At 41.4% G+C, this 18,798-nt stretch overlaps 2 protein-coding genes across 4 annotated transcripts in view; both read right to left on the bottom strand.

The window, feature by feature from the left end:
* Positions 1–3,680, bottom strand: part of LOC137185176 (USP6 N-terminal-like protein) — a 34,728-nt gene extending 31,048 nt beyond the window's left edge. For 2 of the 3 annotated variants that reach the window (XM_067593516.1, XM_067593594.1), the window contains exon 1: positions 3,360–3,680. The gene's annotated coding sequence lies outside the window, so the exon portion shown is untranslated. The remainder of the gene's footprint in view (positions 1–3,359) is intronic. The other variant, XM_067593654.1, reaches the window with a different exon arrangement.
* Positions 3,681–6,736: 3,056 nt separating this feature from the next.
* LOC137188842 (uncharacterized) overlaps positions 6,737–18,798 on the bottom strand; it is a 31,395-nt gene continuing 19,333 nt past the window's right edge. The window contains exons 11-17 of the mRNA XM_067598425.1: positions 17,488–17,566; positions 17,068–17,296; positions 11,609–13,376; positions 11,333–11,506; positions 10,387–10,560; positions 10,119–10,165; positions 6,737–7,659 (exon numbers count right to left, since the gene is read on the bottom strand). Coding sequence (XP_067454526.1) covers positions 7,124–7,659; positions 10,119–10,165; positions 10,387–10,560; positions 11,333–11,506; positions 11,609–13,376; positions 17,068–17,296; positions 17,488–17,566 — 3,007 coding nt within the window. The 3' untranslated portion in view covers positions 6,737–7,123. The remainder of the gene's footprint in view (positions 7,660–10,118; positions 10,166–10,386; positions 10,561–11,332; positions 11,507–11,608; positions 13,377–17,067; positions 17,297–17,487; positions 17,567–18,798) is intronic.

Here is an 18,798-nt window from a genome sequence, read left to right as displayed (position 1 = left end):
ATACATGGTTTGACCATGTGACTCCAGAACGATGGAGCGTTTTCTAATCTGGCGCCTCTATTGGCAGTAATCGACAGGACATCATCATTTGTCATTTGATGTTTTATGATGTGACAACGCTGTGGTTGAGGTCTGGTTACGTTTAGGGAAAGATCATGGTTTGGGTTAAAATGATCACTTTGTTTATGTTAGAGAAACATGTGGTGTGGGTTAAAGTTACTACTTCCTTAAATTTAGGCCGTCTTCGTTGTCATGGCTACAATAATAACCACGGGGTTAAGGTTAGGGGATGATCATAATTACGCTTTTTAAAAAAACGTCCCGACTCATAGTTGGAAACAGGAAACGAGCAGCGGTCTCCTGTGGAAAAGTCCACTGTTGGGTTAATGCCTCCCCCTTCTAATGCGGACTTTATCTAAATTTAAGTTACTTGATTTTCTTCTTTACTCCGGTCATAATTTTTACAGCCACCAGAGGGTGTCTGTCACTTAAACGCAAATACATCTCGTTTTAGGGCACTCGCAATTTTATTTTGCATCTGTTTAGTTTTCTTAAGTTCAAGGCATGTATCCCAAAGTCTTCCTCTCTCTCTTAAAGCTGGTGCACCTGAAAGAGTTTTCTTGTCTCATGATTGGTTACAAGTTCCTGTATTCCCATATTTAAGCAACTGGTTTTTGGTCAGTTCCTCATATAAATATCAGCACCAGAATACTGATGGATCACAAGATAGATATTTGAGATACTTTAGATACTTTGACTTTGGGTGTGTAATGTTTTGACCCAACAAAGACTGGATTTCAGTTCTGTCAGCTGAGATTTAAAGCATCATACATCTGTTTATAGTAGTAGAAGTATAAAACAGAATCTAACAGATCAGCTGCAAGGGCTTGTGAGGAACGGCTGATAGCCTGCAGAAGCTTTAAATATGAGCTGTCATCTGAAGCATATGGCAGCGGCTGCATGTGGTCAGCGCACTAAATCACAGAGGAGCTCTGGCAGAAGTCCCAGTATGAAGGGTGGAGGCCCAAACTGGGAGAGAGCAGAGAGACTGGACGGCAGCTCTTTACTCTACCTGACAGATTAACAGACACACATTTAGACGGTCTCCAATGATCTGAAAATCTGACTTCATCAAACAAACTTCATCACAGAGTTTGAGACGGTCGTTTATGGTCAGAGGTGTTAAAAGGGTGAAAAGCATCATTTTTATACTGCTATAAATTCAAGCTACTAAGGTTGGAAAAACATGAACTCCAGCAGTCAAGTACTTCAGATTTTACAAGTTATCAGTATTCTGTAATAAACATGCCGTGCTGAAAATAAGCGTGAATAGAATGTTTATTTGCATGTAGGGCTTGGCAATAAGATACACCTATTGCAATATAAAATTTAAATGATAAGAAAATTAGAAACTTTGATATAACTGCAATAGGAAACATTGCCTGACAATGCACAACAACCTATCAAACCACAGGAACAAAGCTATTCATAACCAATCATATGGCAGTGTTTTAAACAGCCCAGGCCCACTGAACGGTTGGTTGACTTATCTGAACAAACCACATGCGCCTGGCTGTGAAGCCAATTTGACAAAGTGGCCAAACCATGTAATTACAACTTCCAGGTCCCCGTCACATGACGCACACTGGCCCAGAAAGACTTTTTCCCCCACAGCCACTGCTGTAAAAATTTTGAATAAATGTTTCTGAATGAAATGACTCGTTTATTATCAGAATTTGATCCATTCAGCCCGATAACATTTGGAAAGTCTAGAAGAGCCGCACTATTCAATTTTTTTTATTTTTATCCCCATTCAATTGAACGAGGAGCCAACAGGAAGTCAGCCAGCTTGGCCAACAGAAGTCTCCGCCGAGCTGGAGAAGGGACTCTACTGAGCATGCTCTATGGGTCCAAAAAACGCAGAAGTGTAAGGAAGCCCAGGGAAACATGGATGACTTTTTTTGGCTTCATGCACCACTGAGCAACTTTGATAGGAATGAACGGGCGCCATAGCATAACATACTCAAATCTCAGAAACAACTGTCAGTGGCTGAGTGGCATTGTGGGTAATGTAGGTGCCAGTTTTTGATAAAGATGAAGAATGTGTGGAATTAAAAAGACGATATCTCTGGTTCTGCTGCATTGATTGTGATCCCTTTAAAAAAAACAAATCTGTGGAGGTTTTTTAATACTTGACTTGAACTTGACTCAAAAGACTTCAGGGACGATGATCCAACCAAAGGATCTCCCCAAAATCTGAACACACAGGACTGGAAACTGCTATCATTCTAAATGTGATTGACACGTCTTTTACATGTTTACATCACTACTGTTATTATATATATGAGTTGGAAAAGCTGACTTTATCTTTTCTAGTATGGCTACTTTATAAAACCAAAAATTTGATCCTCGTAACTGTAATTCTCAGTCTCTGTAAAGCATGTTGGTCAGTATATGTTGTTTTTAAATGTGCTCTATGGATAGATTGATTTGACTTGTCTACTTTGTACGTCTTTTAAACTAAAAATATGAATGTACCTGTAATTTATATGTTTAAAAATGACTCAGTAATGGCCTTTATTTTCACCTCATACATCCACAATGCATCCTTAATTATTTGGAAGTGGTCAGATTAGCCTGCTCAGGGGCACCAGGGCAAAAGTCACCTGTGAATTGTGTCCAGCATTCATCTGCTGGAATATTACAGGACACCAGATTTGCTGTGTGGTCATTTAAAACAGAAATGTATTGAGGAATATACACAGTATCTGCATAAAACAGGGAACCTCTTCAAGACCAGGTATCATGTCTGGTGATGTTGTGTTTTAGTGGTGCATATCCCCAAATTCCTAAACTAAATAACCACTCATCAAATTGGGTTTATTTTTCGGTTTACACACTTTCTTTTTTTCCTGAATTGAAATAATTTGTTACAGCTGAGCCTGAACTCTGTGTGTTCTGTTTTTGTGTAAATTAGATATTAGCTGTTGTTAGAAAACAATGCTGAACAACTTCAGTCTGTTATAGCAGCAGCAGCAGCTCGGAGCTCCCAGCAGGCCTTCTGCTGCTGCATCACTGTTTCCATCAGAGAGGACATGCAGCCTGCATCCAGGCAGGGATGTCTGCAGGATGCTCATCGAGTCTGCGGACGGTAAAGACGCGTTTCACTCAGATCCGGACGGCTTTGAGAGCACAAAGTGTCATTTTCTGATGGTAAACAAACCCGCAGCCTCCAGGAGGATGAGCCGTGATTTCACGGCGCTGCAGCCTCACGCGAGATCTTTTTATTCTAATGAGAATAATAAAAAACAGCAGGGGAAATCAGCGTGAAACTGGAAATAAAGAATAGTAATAATTACCGTGTTTCTCGAGTGTATTTCTGCGCTATCCGTGCAGCAACACAGCTCCGGTTCCTCTGGGCATTCTCCGGTGAAAGTGCAGCTCCAGCAGAACAAACCGCCGGGCTGACAACAATAGCCTCCCTCCCGTCAATCCATAGGTTACCATCAGACAGCGCGCGCGCACACACACTCACACACACACACTCACACACACATGCACACGGGCGAGCGCACGGGACAGAGGAGCTCCTGGTCCAGGATCCGAGCAGCGGCAGCAGCGGAGGCGCACTGAGCAGGCGCCGCAGCGTGGCACCAGTCAGCCGAGTGAGAGGGTTCAGATCCGGCCTTAAAGACACAGAGCAGCTGCCTCCCGGCACACACACACACACACACACACACACACACACACACACAGAAATACACAGAGCGGCTTATTACGGGTTCTTCTGCCGCCATCTGCTGGAAAGATACAGCAGTGCAGGGATCAGAGGCAGAGATGCCAAATAGGCCCACATCCAACATAGATTTAAAGGTTTCAATGCTGTTGTTTTTTTTTCATTTATTCTGTCTGATTTTCATAGACAATCATCAATCACATCAAACTTGAGTTGTATAGCACCTTTCATACAGGTTTGTGCAATTCAAAGTGCTTTACAGAAGACTGACAAGCTGATAATAAGACAGGACAAATGCACACAAGACAGATAAAAATGTAATAAAACTAATAAGATATATTCAAATAAAAAAGGAACTGGACAAAACATCTAAAGGACAATGACAAATAAGATAGATAAGAGAGAATAAACATTTGAATTGAAATAATTGATCAAATAAAATAAATAATGCCCATAAAATATTGTAATGAAGAGCCAGGACAAAGGTTAGTTTTAAATTGACGTTTAAAGATATCAACACTTTCAGCTGCTCTCAGTTCCCTGGTTCCTCAGGAAAAAGAGGCTCAGGAGGTAGAGCAGGTCATTCACTAATCACAGGGTTAGTGGTTTGATCCCTATCTCCTCCTTTCCTGTGAATAATAAATACTAACAACTTTGCACACACAGTCTGATATTAGCACAGAGATGAGTAAGTAAAAGAGAAAACACCAGAGTGGAGCCACAAAACAGCACAACATCCAAGGAATTAATCACAAAAAGCCTAAAATAATCCTGATTTTCTTTAAATGAAAACTCTTGTCTGCCATCAATATTACATCCCAGTAGTAGTAATGGGAGACCTGGTCCCAGGATCAGCACCCTGGCCAGTGATTATGATTATGATGCACTTTGTTCAGAATAAATGATTGTCCTGTAAAGCAGACGGCTACAACTGACTGCTAATCTACTAATGGTCTTTAACGTTTATCACAACTGAACATCAGCCTGTTTAATATCAGTGAAGTTTTCAGCTCATCATAGGCTTGTGATCCAGAAGTCTGCAGGAAAATAGTCACATTGTCACCCTGCAGTTTTACCATTATATATCAGTCAGAAATAAAAGTGCACATTCTGTGTAATTTCAATTGGTGGTTGTTGAAAGAACCTAAATAAGATGTAGTGTTTTACTGATGTGTTTAAATATATAGTTTGCAATTTGCACGATATAATTTATTTTCTAATATGCTACTCTATCAATTTATCTATATCTTACCCGTCTTCTTCTCTTACCAGTTCCTCAAACTCACTTATGTTACAGTGGTAAAGAATTGAAGATGAAATATGGAAACTATCATTGGACCCACGGGATGTCAATATTGTATTCTTGTTGTTGATTAGTTGGACAGTCCTCCCTTGGAGCATCATTTTACGTGTCTTGGCCAATCATAGAACAGCATGAAAAAAAATTAAGTACATTCAATTAATGTAAGAGATCCTGCCCTGAAAAGGACAGCAGGAGATTGCCTCCTCTGCCCCCCACTGCCCCCCACCACCACTTCACACATCCACAAAGACCACCCCTCTCCTCCTGCCTTAAAAAAATATTTAATAAATCATACTGAGATCTGGTAATGGTATAATTCAACCAACTATTATTTTTTTAAAATTTTTATCTCCCTCTTGCCTCTCAAAAAAATAGAGGGGGAGCAACCTCATCTGTTTCTATGGACCAGCCTCCTCTGCTCTACATGTGCCTCAGTCAGTTGGCTCTAAAACGTTTGCAGTTAGCCCAAAATGCAGCAGCCAGACCTCTTACCAGAACCAACCATAGCAGAAGGGTGGGGAATTCAATTCAATTCTATAATATAGCACATTACCCCTGTTCTTGCTTCCCTCCATTGGCTTCCTGTAAAATTCAGAATCAACCACAAGATCCTGCTGATTACGTACAAGGCACTCCATGACCTTGCCCCTAGCTACTTTTGTGACCTCCTCGTTCCTCATATCACCTCTCGACCACAATGATCACACGTCCGGATTTTGCCAGGTGGTTTTTGTCCTGAGACCAACATTTTGTATTATAGCCCTGGGACAACAACTGCCTCAACCAATCAACGTTTGTGATGTCATCACAGAGATCCCTGCTGCCAATGCCTGCAAAATAAAAAATAAGTAAATAAAAGGAGGTAAAAACGGCTGTGGAAACAGTGCTATGTTCAACATGGAAGTTTTAAAATTTACTTTTAGTTAGTTAGTTAGTTTACACTAGTCTGCTACTACAGGTTTATTATATGTAGATATTAAAATGCATATTTGCTTTTTAGATTAGCATTTTTCCACCATGGAAGTAAGCTAACATTAGCTTGCATTGGTGAGCTAACAGTCAGCCAGGTTGCTACCAGCCAAAAGTGATGAGCATTACTATATTTTTGGCTCAAATTGAAACAATCTGAAAGTAATATTTAGATGATTTTTTTTATAGCATGACTAGCTATCCTTGGGTTAGGGATACTCTGGGCAGTTTTTTGGATAATATTGCAAAAGCAGATATCTCAACACTGTAGCATTTATTATATGGCCATTTCTTGTTTCACAGATACATTATATAGTATATATTTTCCCTACAACTCAATTTAATTCCTGTGTATGTTGCCCTGTCATGTTGACCAAAAAGTTACCTATTGTATGTTCTCAAGTCATCATTGCTTTATTCTGATGTTGATTGTTGAAGAGGTGGTTTGACACCAGTAGTATTTGGCTTTTTACTCATGAAGGTTTTGTTGCACTTACAGTAATGAGCATAGTTGTCAACTCGAGTAAAAATGTTATGTTTCACTTCTGACAGATGACATCGTATATTGCACCTTTAAAGATATCCACACTTATATATTATATTCAATATACACTTACTGGCCACTTTATTATGGTAATTGAAATTTTATTTATATAGCACATTTCATTACAAGTAAGCTCAATGTGCTTTACATTGGAAAAATATATATACAAATATAGGCATAAACATGAGAACATAGATAACATAAGAAATATAAATATAAGAATATAAACATGAGTAAAATGCTGAAACTGAATCAGTGAAGCATACACCCAATGTGCATTAAACATACCATGCAGCAATTAAAAAAAAACAAAGATCAACCCAATCAAATAGAAACCCCTGCCCTATCACATAGCCGCACACATAACCAACTGTACACAAAACAAGTGCTATAATATGGGCACATACGCACGTGCACACACATTATGTTAATTATTGAGGTTGTAGTGGGTGGTGGTGTTCCTAATATTTGTCCACCCCATTAACATATATGAGGGGCAATGGTGTGATAACATACATGTTTGATATCAGCTTCTATACACAGTTTCTGTACACTGGAGAGACTCTCCCTCCTACAGAGGACACAGTGACAGTGAACCAGACCAGACTGCAAACCCAGCATAAAGAGGCTGAGTGAATGTGGTGTTGAAGGTGTGGAGGTGGATCAGTGTGTCAGAGGAGACTCTGTAGAAGGACAAAGTGCCAGCAGGACAGTCCACATAGACTGCTACTCTGTTAGAGGCAGAGGAGGAGGAGGAGGTGGGCATGGATGTTCCTGTCTTATTGTGCCAGACACAGTAACCACCATCATCAGAGCAGTACAGACTCCAGGACTGATCATTCCTTCCAAACTCACAGTCATCCCTGTTTCCTCTCCTTCTGATTCTTCTGTAAGACACTGATATATGAACTCTTCCTCTCCTCTCGACCTCCCAGTAACAGCGTCCAGTCAGAGCATCTTTACACAGCAGCTGAGCCCGCTCATCAAATCTATCTGGATGATCAGGATATGACTGATCCTTGTCCTCGTGTGTCACCTTCCTGTTGTTGTCAGACAGTTTGAGTTTTCTGTTTGTTGTGTTTGTGTCCAGTTCCAGTTCACAGGCATCTGATGGAGAGACTAAAGAAAATAAAGATAGATGGATATTTTTTTTTTTACAAAATGTAAAGATGTATCTATAACATCTGAAATGCAGTCAAGTGGGGTGGTATTGCCAGCTGTTGCTCCTGAGCAGTTGCCAAGCCAGGCTGCTAACACTACAACCAAGCCTACAGCTGCAGCTACTGCTAGCCGAACAACAGCAACAGCAGACTGGGTTGGATACATATCTAGATTTAAAACCGAGATAGAGAGAGAGAGAGAGAGCAGTTGGGAGGAACGGAGCTATGATGAAGTTTCACTCAGACTCAGATGTTCAGCTCAAGTGTCGCTACTAATGGTGAGTAAATTACAGTTGCCATGGAGGCACGCTGTATTTTTGTAGTTTGCTATTATGTACTAGCAAGCATTGCTGTAATGATGAGGAGCAGTGTTAAATCATGGATGATTGCTGTGTGTAGCCTGTGTTGTGCAGGTGTCTGATAGATGGATTTGTATTGTCGTGTTGAGAGACAGAGAGAGGCAGGGTGGAGAGGGAGAGCTATGTGACTTAAATGGAGCCACCGAGATGCGCATCAAGCTAAATCAGCTGGGAGAGATAAAGAGAATGTTCATATTAACAAAGCTTTGCGTTAGGTCATGCAGGACACAGAAGTCATGCGCCCCAGCTGTAATCAGCTGACAGCCTGCCGATTGAATCAATGTTTCCAATCAGTCACACACCAATCACAGCCATTCCCTCAACAAGGCGGCCCATTTAAATATGACTCCTTCCTTCACTCATCCCTGCTACACCAGTGCTGCCACACTATGCTGCTGCTGCCTCCATCACCCCAGCCTCCACCTTTTTTGGTTAAGGTCTTAACATGGCTCAAAGTAGTCTGGACTTCAAATCTTGCTCAGGCCCGCTCTTGTATCCCCGTGGGGGTTTCTGCATTGCACTCCCTGGTTTAGCTTAGCATGCTGCTTGTCTAAGCCAGGGAGCATCTTAGAGTGGAGCCATCAGTGCCAAGCTAAATTGTATTTCCATTTGTTGCACTACATGGTTTAATCTATGTCCAGAGTGTTACTGTGTACTGTCCAAATATTTGGACAAATTATATTTTGATGCCTTGGCAACATTCTCAAGTTCTCCAAACTTCCATGCCAATAAATCCCTTTGAATTTAATTGGATTTAGACAGAGAGAGATAATGAAGATATGTCTCACTGCTGCATTTCCGTGTTTTGCTCATTACTGACTTATGATTGCAAGTGATGATAAAAAGAAAAACAAAACTACATACGTGGTAACCACAAAAACAATTAATTTAGACCCAGCTTCTAATTGAGACTGACCTTGATTTGTCAAAACGTGTAGATATACCTGGCCAGTAAAAGGGACTCTGCTTTTATATAAAGTTTTATGTTCATATTTTTCAAATCCCATCATCACTGAGTATTTCTATGAAGTTATATCACACTGCCATACCTTGGCGTTGAAACAACATCCCAGGATGACAGATGCTGTGGTAAGAATCATTAGTATTTATTTATTTAGTTATTTATTTATTCAGTCTTTCTCACCAGAATTCATGCCATTACCACAAAAAAAATTGTCTGGAAAGTTTAAAGACAAGCAAAATGTGTGTGATTTCAGAGAGGTTTATATGGGTGTGCCTTCACCAAATAAAGTGACAAAATAATATGAAACATAAGTGTGACGAGCTTTTGACCTGCTCTGAGCAGGTGAGCAGTGGACAGCGAGAGGTGCACTCATTGTTGGCACCAAGACTGCAGTGTGCCACTGGGTTAGCATCACCAAACCCTCTACTGTGCCTATCCCCTGTGGTGCGAGTCATCAAAATACCAAACTGGCACAGTTGGGGAAATAACCTCAGTGTGCTGCAGGAAAATAGCATAACACCACTGTGCTACTGCACTCTGAACCCTGTGGCAGCATGAAAATAGGGCCCAAACTGTGACTTGAGCTGCTGCAACTGTTTGATAAATACAGCTCATATGTTTGGAACAGAATGCGTCACATCTGCACCTGAAAATCAGGCAAAAAGCCTTAAAACAACTGACCCTAATTTTTTGAGACACACTGACCTCCAGAGAACAAAGGAGAACACAACGACTTCTATCAGTCAAACTTGTGAAGTATGAACTTACGAGCAGCACCTGAAGGCAACAAAATTCTTCTATAATATCACTGACAGTCAAAAGACCCAGAGGAAACAAAGTTAGCTTCCTGTTGGCTCCACTCTTAATAAAATGTATTTATTACTTTTGTTGGATCACTGTGATCAGTTCATAGTGTTTGTCAATATTTCAGTGGATCAATTGTATTCTAACATCTTTCCAGCCACATTGAAAGAAAACAAATCCTGAATAAAACTCATCATTGTACTTCAGTTCAGAAAATGCAACAATCTAGTGCAGTGTGTGCAGATGTGTTCTAATGAATCAACCTGAATACACACTCACACTTCCTCAGACCAGGTTTCAGTCTCTGCAGTCCACCCTCTTCCAGCCTGGAGGAAGAACAAAGTCACAATCAACTTCATACACCTTCACTCATATCCACCATTAAACATGAACCAGAGTCCCTCATTTAGTCAGTGTCGGTCCATCTGTCCATAACTGAGTGTGTTCACCCATCTGTCCATACCTGACAATTTCCACCTGTCTGTCCATACCTGAGACTTTCCATCTGTCTGTCCATACCTGAGAGTGTCCACGTGTCTGTCCATACCTAATAGTGTCCAGTCTCCAGTGTGGATCATTCGGTCCAGCAGACAGCAATCTCTCTCCTGAGTCTCCTGGATGATTGTACCTCAGGTCTAGCTCTCTCAGATGGGAGGGGTTGGCGCTCAGAGCTGAGGCCAGAGAAGCACAGCCTTCCTCTGTGATCAGACATCCCGACAGACTGAACACACACAACAGTTGCTCTAGTGAGCTTAAAAAGATTCTCAACTCAATAAACATTATTTTGTCCCTCAGGCCTTTATCTTTGTTGTGTGCATTATACTCGGCGCCCCATGCTGTATGTTGGTCATGCAAATACATTTTAGGTTAGTAGTAGGAGAGAAAGCACATGTTCCTGCTGGAGGCTGCAATTGCTGAATTTCAGGGATTAATCTGATACCCTTCTGTTTTTACTTTAGTAGAAGAAATGCCTTTAAAGTTAAATACAGCATATCTAAACATAGTAAGAAGATTTCACAGAAATTTACTGATGTTTTATGTTAGTTCATATTTTTCATTCCAATGATGTTCATTGTGTGGTTGCAGTAATTTAATTAGCCAACTTAGTGACTTCTGTCATACTTCTGATGTCATTTCATTGAGTGTTTAAACATTTAATTTGTAGTATTTTACAAAAAAAGTTAAATTTAAAGAACATCATGTGCAACATTTCCTAAGCAGCAGATCTGCTTTGTATGTTCACCTGCATGTAGAGGACATGACAGTAATTCTGTGTTGTATATTTTCTGTTATTCTTTAAATTATACTAGATTCTCATGACTTTATGCACATTGAGTAGTCATTGAAGATTAAATGACAGAAACATATATCCTGACTCACATGTTGGTTTGAAAGGAGTTTTTCTTACTGTATACTTGATATTACAAAACTTCATCTCAGACAGTACACAAAATCTTTTTAAAACTTTCTTTTTCTGAAGTAATAAAAATGACCTGAGACTTTCCAGTCTGCAGTGTGGACTCCCCAGACCAGCAGACAACTGCTTCACTCCTGAATCCTGCAGGTTGTTGTTACTTAGGTCAAGCTCTCTCAGGCTACAAGACTGGGAGCTAAGAACTGCAGACAGAGCTGCACAGCTTCTCTCTGAGAGGTTACAGTCACTCAACCTGAAAAGGAATCAGCAGTACAAAAGAAAACAATTGCAATCAGTTTTCTTCCTCGTCAAAAGAATAAAATACATTAATCTGGATAGTTCTGTGTGCACATACAAAGCTTTGTTGGAGGCTTTGACCACTGGCAGCAGCCTCAGAAGAACCTCCTCTGAAGCAGAGTATTTCTTCAGGTCAAACGTGTCCAGATCTTTTTCTGATGACAGTAAGATGAAGACAAGAGCTGACCACTGAGCAGGAGACAGTTTATCTGTGGAGAGACGTCCTGAACTCAGGTACTGTTGGATCTCCTCCACTAGAGAACGATCATTCAGTTCATTCAGACAGTGGAACAGATTGATGCTTCTCTCTGCAGATAGATTCTCACTGATCTTCTTCTTGATGTACTCCACTGTTTTCTGTTTGGTCTGTGAGCTACTTCCTGTCTGTGTCAGCAGGCCTCGTAGAAGAGTCTGATTGGTCTCCAGTGAAAGACCCAGGAAGAAGCGGAGGAACAAGTCCAGGTGTCCATTTGGACTCTTTAAGGCCTTGTCCACAGCATTCTGGTAGAAACTCCAGGATGTTGTTTGTTCTTCTGCCAACAGGTTGACTCCAGAATCAATGAATGTCAGATGGACATGAAGAGCAGCCAGAAACTCCTGAACGCTCAGATGGACGAAGCAGAACACCTTGTCCTGGTACAGCCCTCTCTCCTCTTTGAAGATCTGTGTGAACACTCCTGAGTACACTGAGGCTGCTCTGATATCGATGCCACACTCTGTAAGGTCTGATTCATAGAAGATCAGGTTGCCTTTCTGCAGCTGCTCAAAAGCCAGTTTCCCAAGAGACTCAATCATCTTCCTGTTCTCTGGACTCCAGTGTGGATCTGTCTCAGCTCCTCCATCATACTTGACATTCTTCAGTTTGGCCTGAACCACCAGGAAGTGGATGTACATCTCAGTCAGGGTCTTGGGCAGCTCTCCTCCCTCTCTGCTTGTCAACATATCCTCCAGAACTGCAGCAGTGATCCAACAGAAGACTGGGATGTGGCACATGATGTGGAGGCTTTGTGATGTCTTGATGTGGGAGATGACTGTGCTGGCCTGCTTCTCTCTGAATCTCTTCCTGAAGTACTCCTCCTTCTGTGGGTCCATGAACCCTCTGACCTCTGTCACCATGTTGACACATTCAGGAGGGATCTGATCGGCTGCTGCAGGTCGTGTGGTTATCCAGAGGCGAGCAGAGGGAAGCAGCTCCCCCCTGATGAGGTTTGTCAGTAGCACATCCACTGAGGTGTACTCTGTAACATCAGTCAGGATCTCATTGTTGTGGAAGTCCAGAGGTAGTCGACACTCATCCAGACCGTCAAAGATGAACACAACCTGGAACTCCTCAAAGCTGCAGATTCCTGCTTCTTTGGTTTCATTAAAGAATTGATGAACAAGTTCCACCAAGCTGTACTTTTTCTCTTTCAGTACATTCAGCTCTCTGAAAGTGAATGGAAATGTGAACTGTATGTCCTGGTTGGCTTTGTCTTCAGCCCAGTCCAGAGTGAATTTCTGTGTTAAGACTGTTTTCCCAATGCCAGCCACTCCCTTTGTCATCACTGTTCTGATTGGTTCATCTCTTCCAGATGACTCTTTAAAGATGTCCTCACATCTGATTGTTCTTTCTGGTCTGTCTGGTTTCCTGGATGCTGTTTCAATCTGTCTGACCTCATGTTCATCATTAACCTCTGCAGTCCCTCCCTCTGTGATGTAGAGCTCTGTGTAGATCTGATTCAGAAGGGTTCGGTTTTCTGCTTTAGCAATCCCCTCAAACACACACTGGAACTTCTCCTTCAGGTTAGACTTGAGTTTATGTTGACACATAGTAGCAGCAGCAGTTCCTGAATTAACAAAAAACAAATGAAATCAGTGAGTGGATCCAAGAGAAAGTCAGAAAGTTGAACATGTAAGTGTGTTGGTATAGTTGTTCCTCCTCAATCAGCAGACTGCTTATTATTTCTTCAGAATCATATACATATATATATATATATATATATATATATATATATATATATATATATATATATACACACACACACACACACACACACACACACACACACACACACACATATATATATATATATATATATACAGTACAGACCAAAAGTTTGGACACACCTTCTCATTCAATGAGTTTCCTTTCTTTTCATGACTATTGACATTGTAGATTCACACTGAAGGCATCAAAACTATGAATTAACACATGTGGAAATATGTACTTAACAAAAAAGTGTAAAACAACTGAAAATATATATATTCTAGTTTCTTCAAAGTAGCCACCTTTTGCTCTGATTACTGCTTTGCACACACTCTGCATTCTCTTGATGAGCTTCAAGAGGTAGTCACCTGAAATGGTTTTCACTTCACAGGTGTGCCCTGTCAGGTTTAATAAGTGGGATTTCTTGCCTTATAAATGGGGTTGGGACAATCAGTTGTGTTGTGCAGAAGTCAGGTGGATACACAGCTGATAGTCCTACTGAATAGACTGTTAGAATTTGTATTATGGCAACAAAAAAGCAGCTAAGTAAAGAAAAACGAGTGGCCATCATTACTTTAAGAACTGAAGGTCAGTCAGTCCGAAAAATTGGGAAAACTTTGAAAGTGTCCCCAAGTGCAGTCGCAAAAACCATCAAGCGCTACAAAGAAACTGGCTCACATGAGGACCGCCCCAGGAAAGGAAGACCAAGAGTCACCTCTGCTGCGGAGGATAAGTTCATCCGAGTCACCAGCCTCAGACATCGCAGGTTAACAGCAGCTCAGATTAGAGACCAGGTCAATGCCACACAGAGTTCTAGCAGCAGACACATCTCTAGAACAGCTGTTAAGAAGAGACTGTGTGAATCAGGCCTTCATGGTAGAATAGCTGCTAGGAAACCACTGCTAAGGACAGGCAACAAGCAGAAGAGACTTGTTTGGGCTAAAGAACACAAGGAATGGACATTAAACCAGTGGAAATCTGTGCTTTGGTCTGATGAGTCCAAATTTGAGATCTTTGGTTCCAACCACCGTGTCTTTGTGCGACGCAGAAAAGGTGAACGGATGGACTCTACATGCCTGGTTCCCACCGTGAAGCATGGAGGAGGAGGTGTGATGGTGTGGGGGTGCTTTGCTGGTGACACTGGGATTTATTCCAAATTGAAGGCATACTGAACCAGCATGGCTACCACAGCATCTTGCAGCGGCATGCTAGTCCATCCGGTTTGCGTTTAGTTGGACCATCATTTATTTTTCAACAGGACAATGACCCCAAACACACCTCCAGGCTGTGTAAGGGCTATTTGACCAAGAAGGAGAGTGATGGGGTGCTGCGCCAGATGACCTGGCCTCCACAGTCACCGGACCTGAACCCAATCGAGATGGTTTGGGGTGAGCTGGACCGCAGAGTGAAGGCAAAAGGGCCAACAAGTGCTAAGCATCTCTGGGAACTCCTTCAAGACTGTTGGAAGACTATTTCAGGTGACTACCCCTTGAAGCTAATCAAGAGAATGCCAAGAGTGTGCGAAGCAGTAATCAAAGCAAAAGGTGGCTACTTTGAAGAAACTAGAATATAAGACATATTTTCAGTTGTTTCACACTTTTTTGTTAAGTATATAATTCCACATGTGTTAATTCATAGTTTTGATGCCTTCAGTGTGAATCTACAATTTTCATAGTCATGAAAATAAAGAAAACTCTTTGAATGAGAAGGTGTGTCCAAACTTTTGGTCTGTACTGTATATATACATATCAATTGACAAACGTGTCAATTAAAAAGATAAGGATTTAATAAATTGAATTTTGTTAATCCAGACAGAAACTTCACCAGTGAGACTGAACTGAGGTTGAACTGTAGAAGCAGTTTATGGCCTTCTGGATCTGCACTCCTGTTGTCTAGTTTTACCACCTCTGCCTCTTTTTATTTTTTTTCCTGTGTATGCTCATTCTTCTCTCTTAGGCAGTTTAATTGAATGGGGCACATGCCTTTGTCCCGCTCAGCAGGGCAAAGAAGCCCTGCTCTGATGTGACAATGTTTGTATCAAACAGTTCCCGCCACATCCATACACTGAGCTGAAGTTTATTAAATGTCATGTGTCCAAATTGCACCAAAACAGCGTCTGTATCCTCAGTAAATCACCTGTTGAGTGTTTGATGGTTGTTTATTTGTGCTCTAGAATGTAACTGCCGTGAAACATCAGAAAATTATGGTGTATTTCTGTCATTCACAGGCTTTCTCTCTCTCAGATAAACCCTTCCAGCGCTGTCGCTCGCTTGTGCTCTTGCTTTGCTTGCCTTCTCTCTCTCTTTTTCTCTTTTTTAAAATGAGTCAGGAAACCCACAACAAAGTCTAACTTTTAATGTTATGAAACATAGAGAGATGTCCTCCCCTCATCTCTCTCATGGCAGGGTTGTAAAGATCTGTTCGTGACATGCAGTTGCAGAAGCCCCGTCCTGCTGCAGAGCAAGAGCAACTAATTACTTGTTTATTCAGAGTTTAAATTTTTTAATATTTATCGTGCCGTAGGGCTGGGCGAGATGACCAAAATCTCATATTTTATATAGCTAATATAGCTCATTTCATATCCTGATAATGATACCTATCCCGATACAGCACATTTTAATTCAATAAATAAACAGTTGGTCCATGCCTCCCTCCCCCCGCTGTCTGTCCATCCTTTGCGCAGATTAAATTAAATTACTCTTCTTGGTTTTTTACTCCTGCTTTATTGCACTTACAGTAACGTAACAAGTGTAGTTGTTGTCAACTCAAGTGCTTCATCTCAAGTGCTTTGTCTCCTGTGTGTGCAGCACACACGTGGTGCTCTCTATGCCTCACCGCAGGCGGGTGAGGCATAGAGAGCAGAGGAGAGTAGCGCGACCATAAATGACAGCAAAAAGTGGCAGAGACTCTCACGCTGAGCTGAAATTAAATGAGTGCACATACATTTGGTAAATAACATAAATAAATACAGTCTCTACTGTGTTTTGCTGTTATTTATGGTCGCCTTCTCGCTGCTTCTCTGCTCTGGGCGGGGCTGAGCCCTCCGCTTGTGTGCAGCGTAGCAGTGAAGACAGACAGCAGTGGAGAGTTGGAGAGTTGACAACAACTAAACTCATTATGCTACTGTAAGTGCAATAAAAGCTTGGCAAGTAAAAAGCCAAGAAAAATAATTTATCAATATAATCCACACAAAAGATGGACAGACTCCAGATGACGAAAAATATTGCTGTGAAGAGTGTGATTTGCATCACAATGAAATAAACGATAGAGCATAATATGAAACAATAGACATTTTTCTCCCGTCACACGATATATATCATCATATCGCACAGTCTCATTGTGATGTGTGTCCAAATTGCACCAAATTCGACACGGCACTTCCTTTTCCCCCCCGCCATACACATGTCAAGTGTATGGTTCAAGAGATACAAGAAGGACACACATACAGAGATTCCTTGCTTTAGTAGATAGATAAACCTCTCCCATGTTGCCTCTCTATTTGCCTCTCTCATTTCTTCTCCATCATGTTAAATCTGTTAAAATCTTCTTACTGCTCTGCAGACGATCAGCCAATTCCTCCTGCTTCATTCTCCTTAGGAAGTGCACTGTGATCTCAAGAAATGCCTCTCTGCTGCTCCTCCTCTGCTCGTCCTCCTCACTGTCCAACACCTCCTCATCCTCACCCTGACTCTCTGAGCATTGTGGGTAATCTGGACTCAGACCCCTCCGGACTCTCTTCAGCTCATTCTTCACAAAAGCGATGATGTTCTCCTCCAGCAGCTGGAACAGAAAGATAAACTGAACATTTAATATAAACTGGTAGAACACAACATGTGATTCATCTGTCAGTCTGAAGTCCTGCTGGCCTAAACAGAGCAGCATGGACACTGTAAGGACCTGAATGGTACTTCAGTATGTCATCTTTGCTTGATGGAGTTAATAGTAAAAGTTGTGTTTGTACATGTACACACCATAAATATGGAGTCCAGGTGTATTTGATGCTGCTGGGCAGACTGATGACTTGGAACCTCTGAACTTTGTTGGTGAACTCTGTGGAGAAAACATCATGTTTAATGACATTTAATCACTCAAATCTGCACACAGCTTATTAAAGATGTTCTGTCATGATGACAAAATTAACTGAATGCTGATCTGATTACTGGATGCCAAATTCTTATCTTTGATCAACAGATTGTCCAATACTAAAACTGATAGCTGCAGTCACTCGTCATGTACACACAGCTGGGTTTGGGAAAGTCTGCTCTCTGCTGCTTTATTCTGATACATACAAAGGAGTGAAAAAAAGCATGTGGTTAACACCAAAAAATGCAAGATTGATGTCCAGTTGAAATGTCAGAATCAAACTGAAGAGAGAAAATTTTGGCCTAGTGGGGGATAAACCAGCTTAAACCCCCTAATCTATAAACTGAGGACAGCCAAGATCCATCAGTTGCTACAAAAGTGTTGAACCCTGAAGCATCAAGAACACGGGAGCAAATGAGGATCAGGGGGTTTAATCACCCCAAACAGCCTATGTACCAACTGTACAAACATTAGCTGTATGCTAGCTAGCAAGGTATACACTCACTTTGCGTGTTTGTGTTCAGCTCAGCCTCTGACTCAGCCTCCCTCCAGTCTCTCCTTAACCTCATCTCTGTACGTTTTGCTCTAGTAAAAACATTTTAAACTTGTGCGGACATGTCTTCAAATCAGTTCTCAATGGCCCAAGCGATTTCACATTTAATCGCATATTTTCCTTGACTCTATATGCAATCACACCACCTCTAACATTCACCTTGTATTGTTTCTGAACACACAGTTAGGGAGCAAGAATTAGAGGTGGTTGGTCTATCGGGGTGGCCCTGGTGAATCAGTGGTGTTTGGCATGAGGAAGCTCAGCTGGAACGTCAAGGAGCAGCAAGAGCTAGCTGTGCTCTGGGCTGCAGTGGAGTGCTCAATAAAAAACACAGACCAAGAAGATGGCATTAAGAGGTGGCACTAGCATTTCACCAGAAGAGCAGAATGCTGGAGATCCTCAAATTGTGTCAAAGTGTCCTTAAGCAAAACACTGAACCACAATTGCTCCTGTTAATTAGGCCAGTGCATTGCATGGCAGATCCACAACCATTAGTGTGTGAGTGTGTGAGTGAATGAGAAAGACATTGTAAAATGCTTTGAATAAAAGTGCTATATAAATGTAGTCCATTGACCATTAACCATTTAGAAATGAAGCTTAAATCTCCCATGACTCCTGTGTAAGATCTTGAGTCATCTGGTGTAAG

This window comes from Thunnus thynnus, chromosome 1, assembly GCF_963924715.1.
Source record: "Thunnus thynnus chromosome 1, fThuThy2.1, whole genome shotgun sequence".
Lineage (NCBI taxonomy): Eukaryota > Metazoa > Chordata > Actinopteri > Scombriformes > Scombridae > Thunnus > Thunnus thynnus.
The sequence above is the reverse complement of the archived record's forward strand: the minus strand, read 5'-3'. Positions and strand labels throughout refer to the sequence as shown.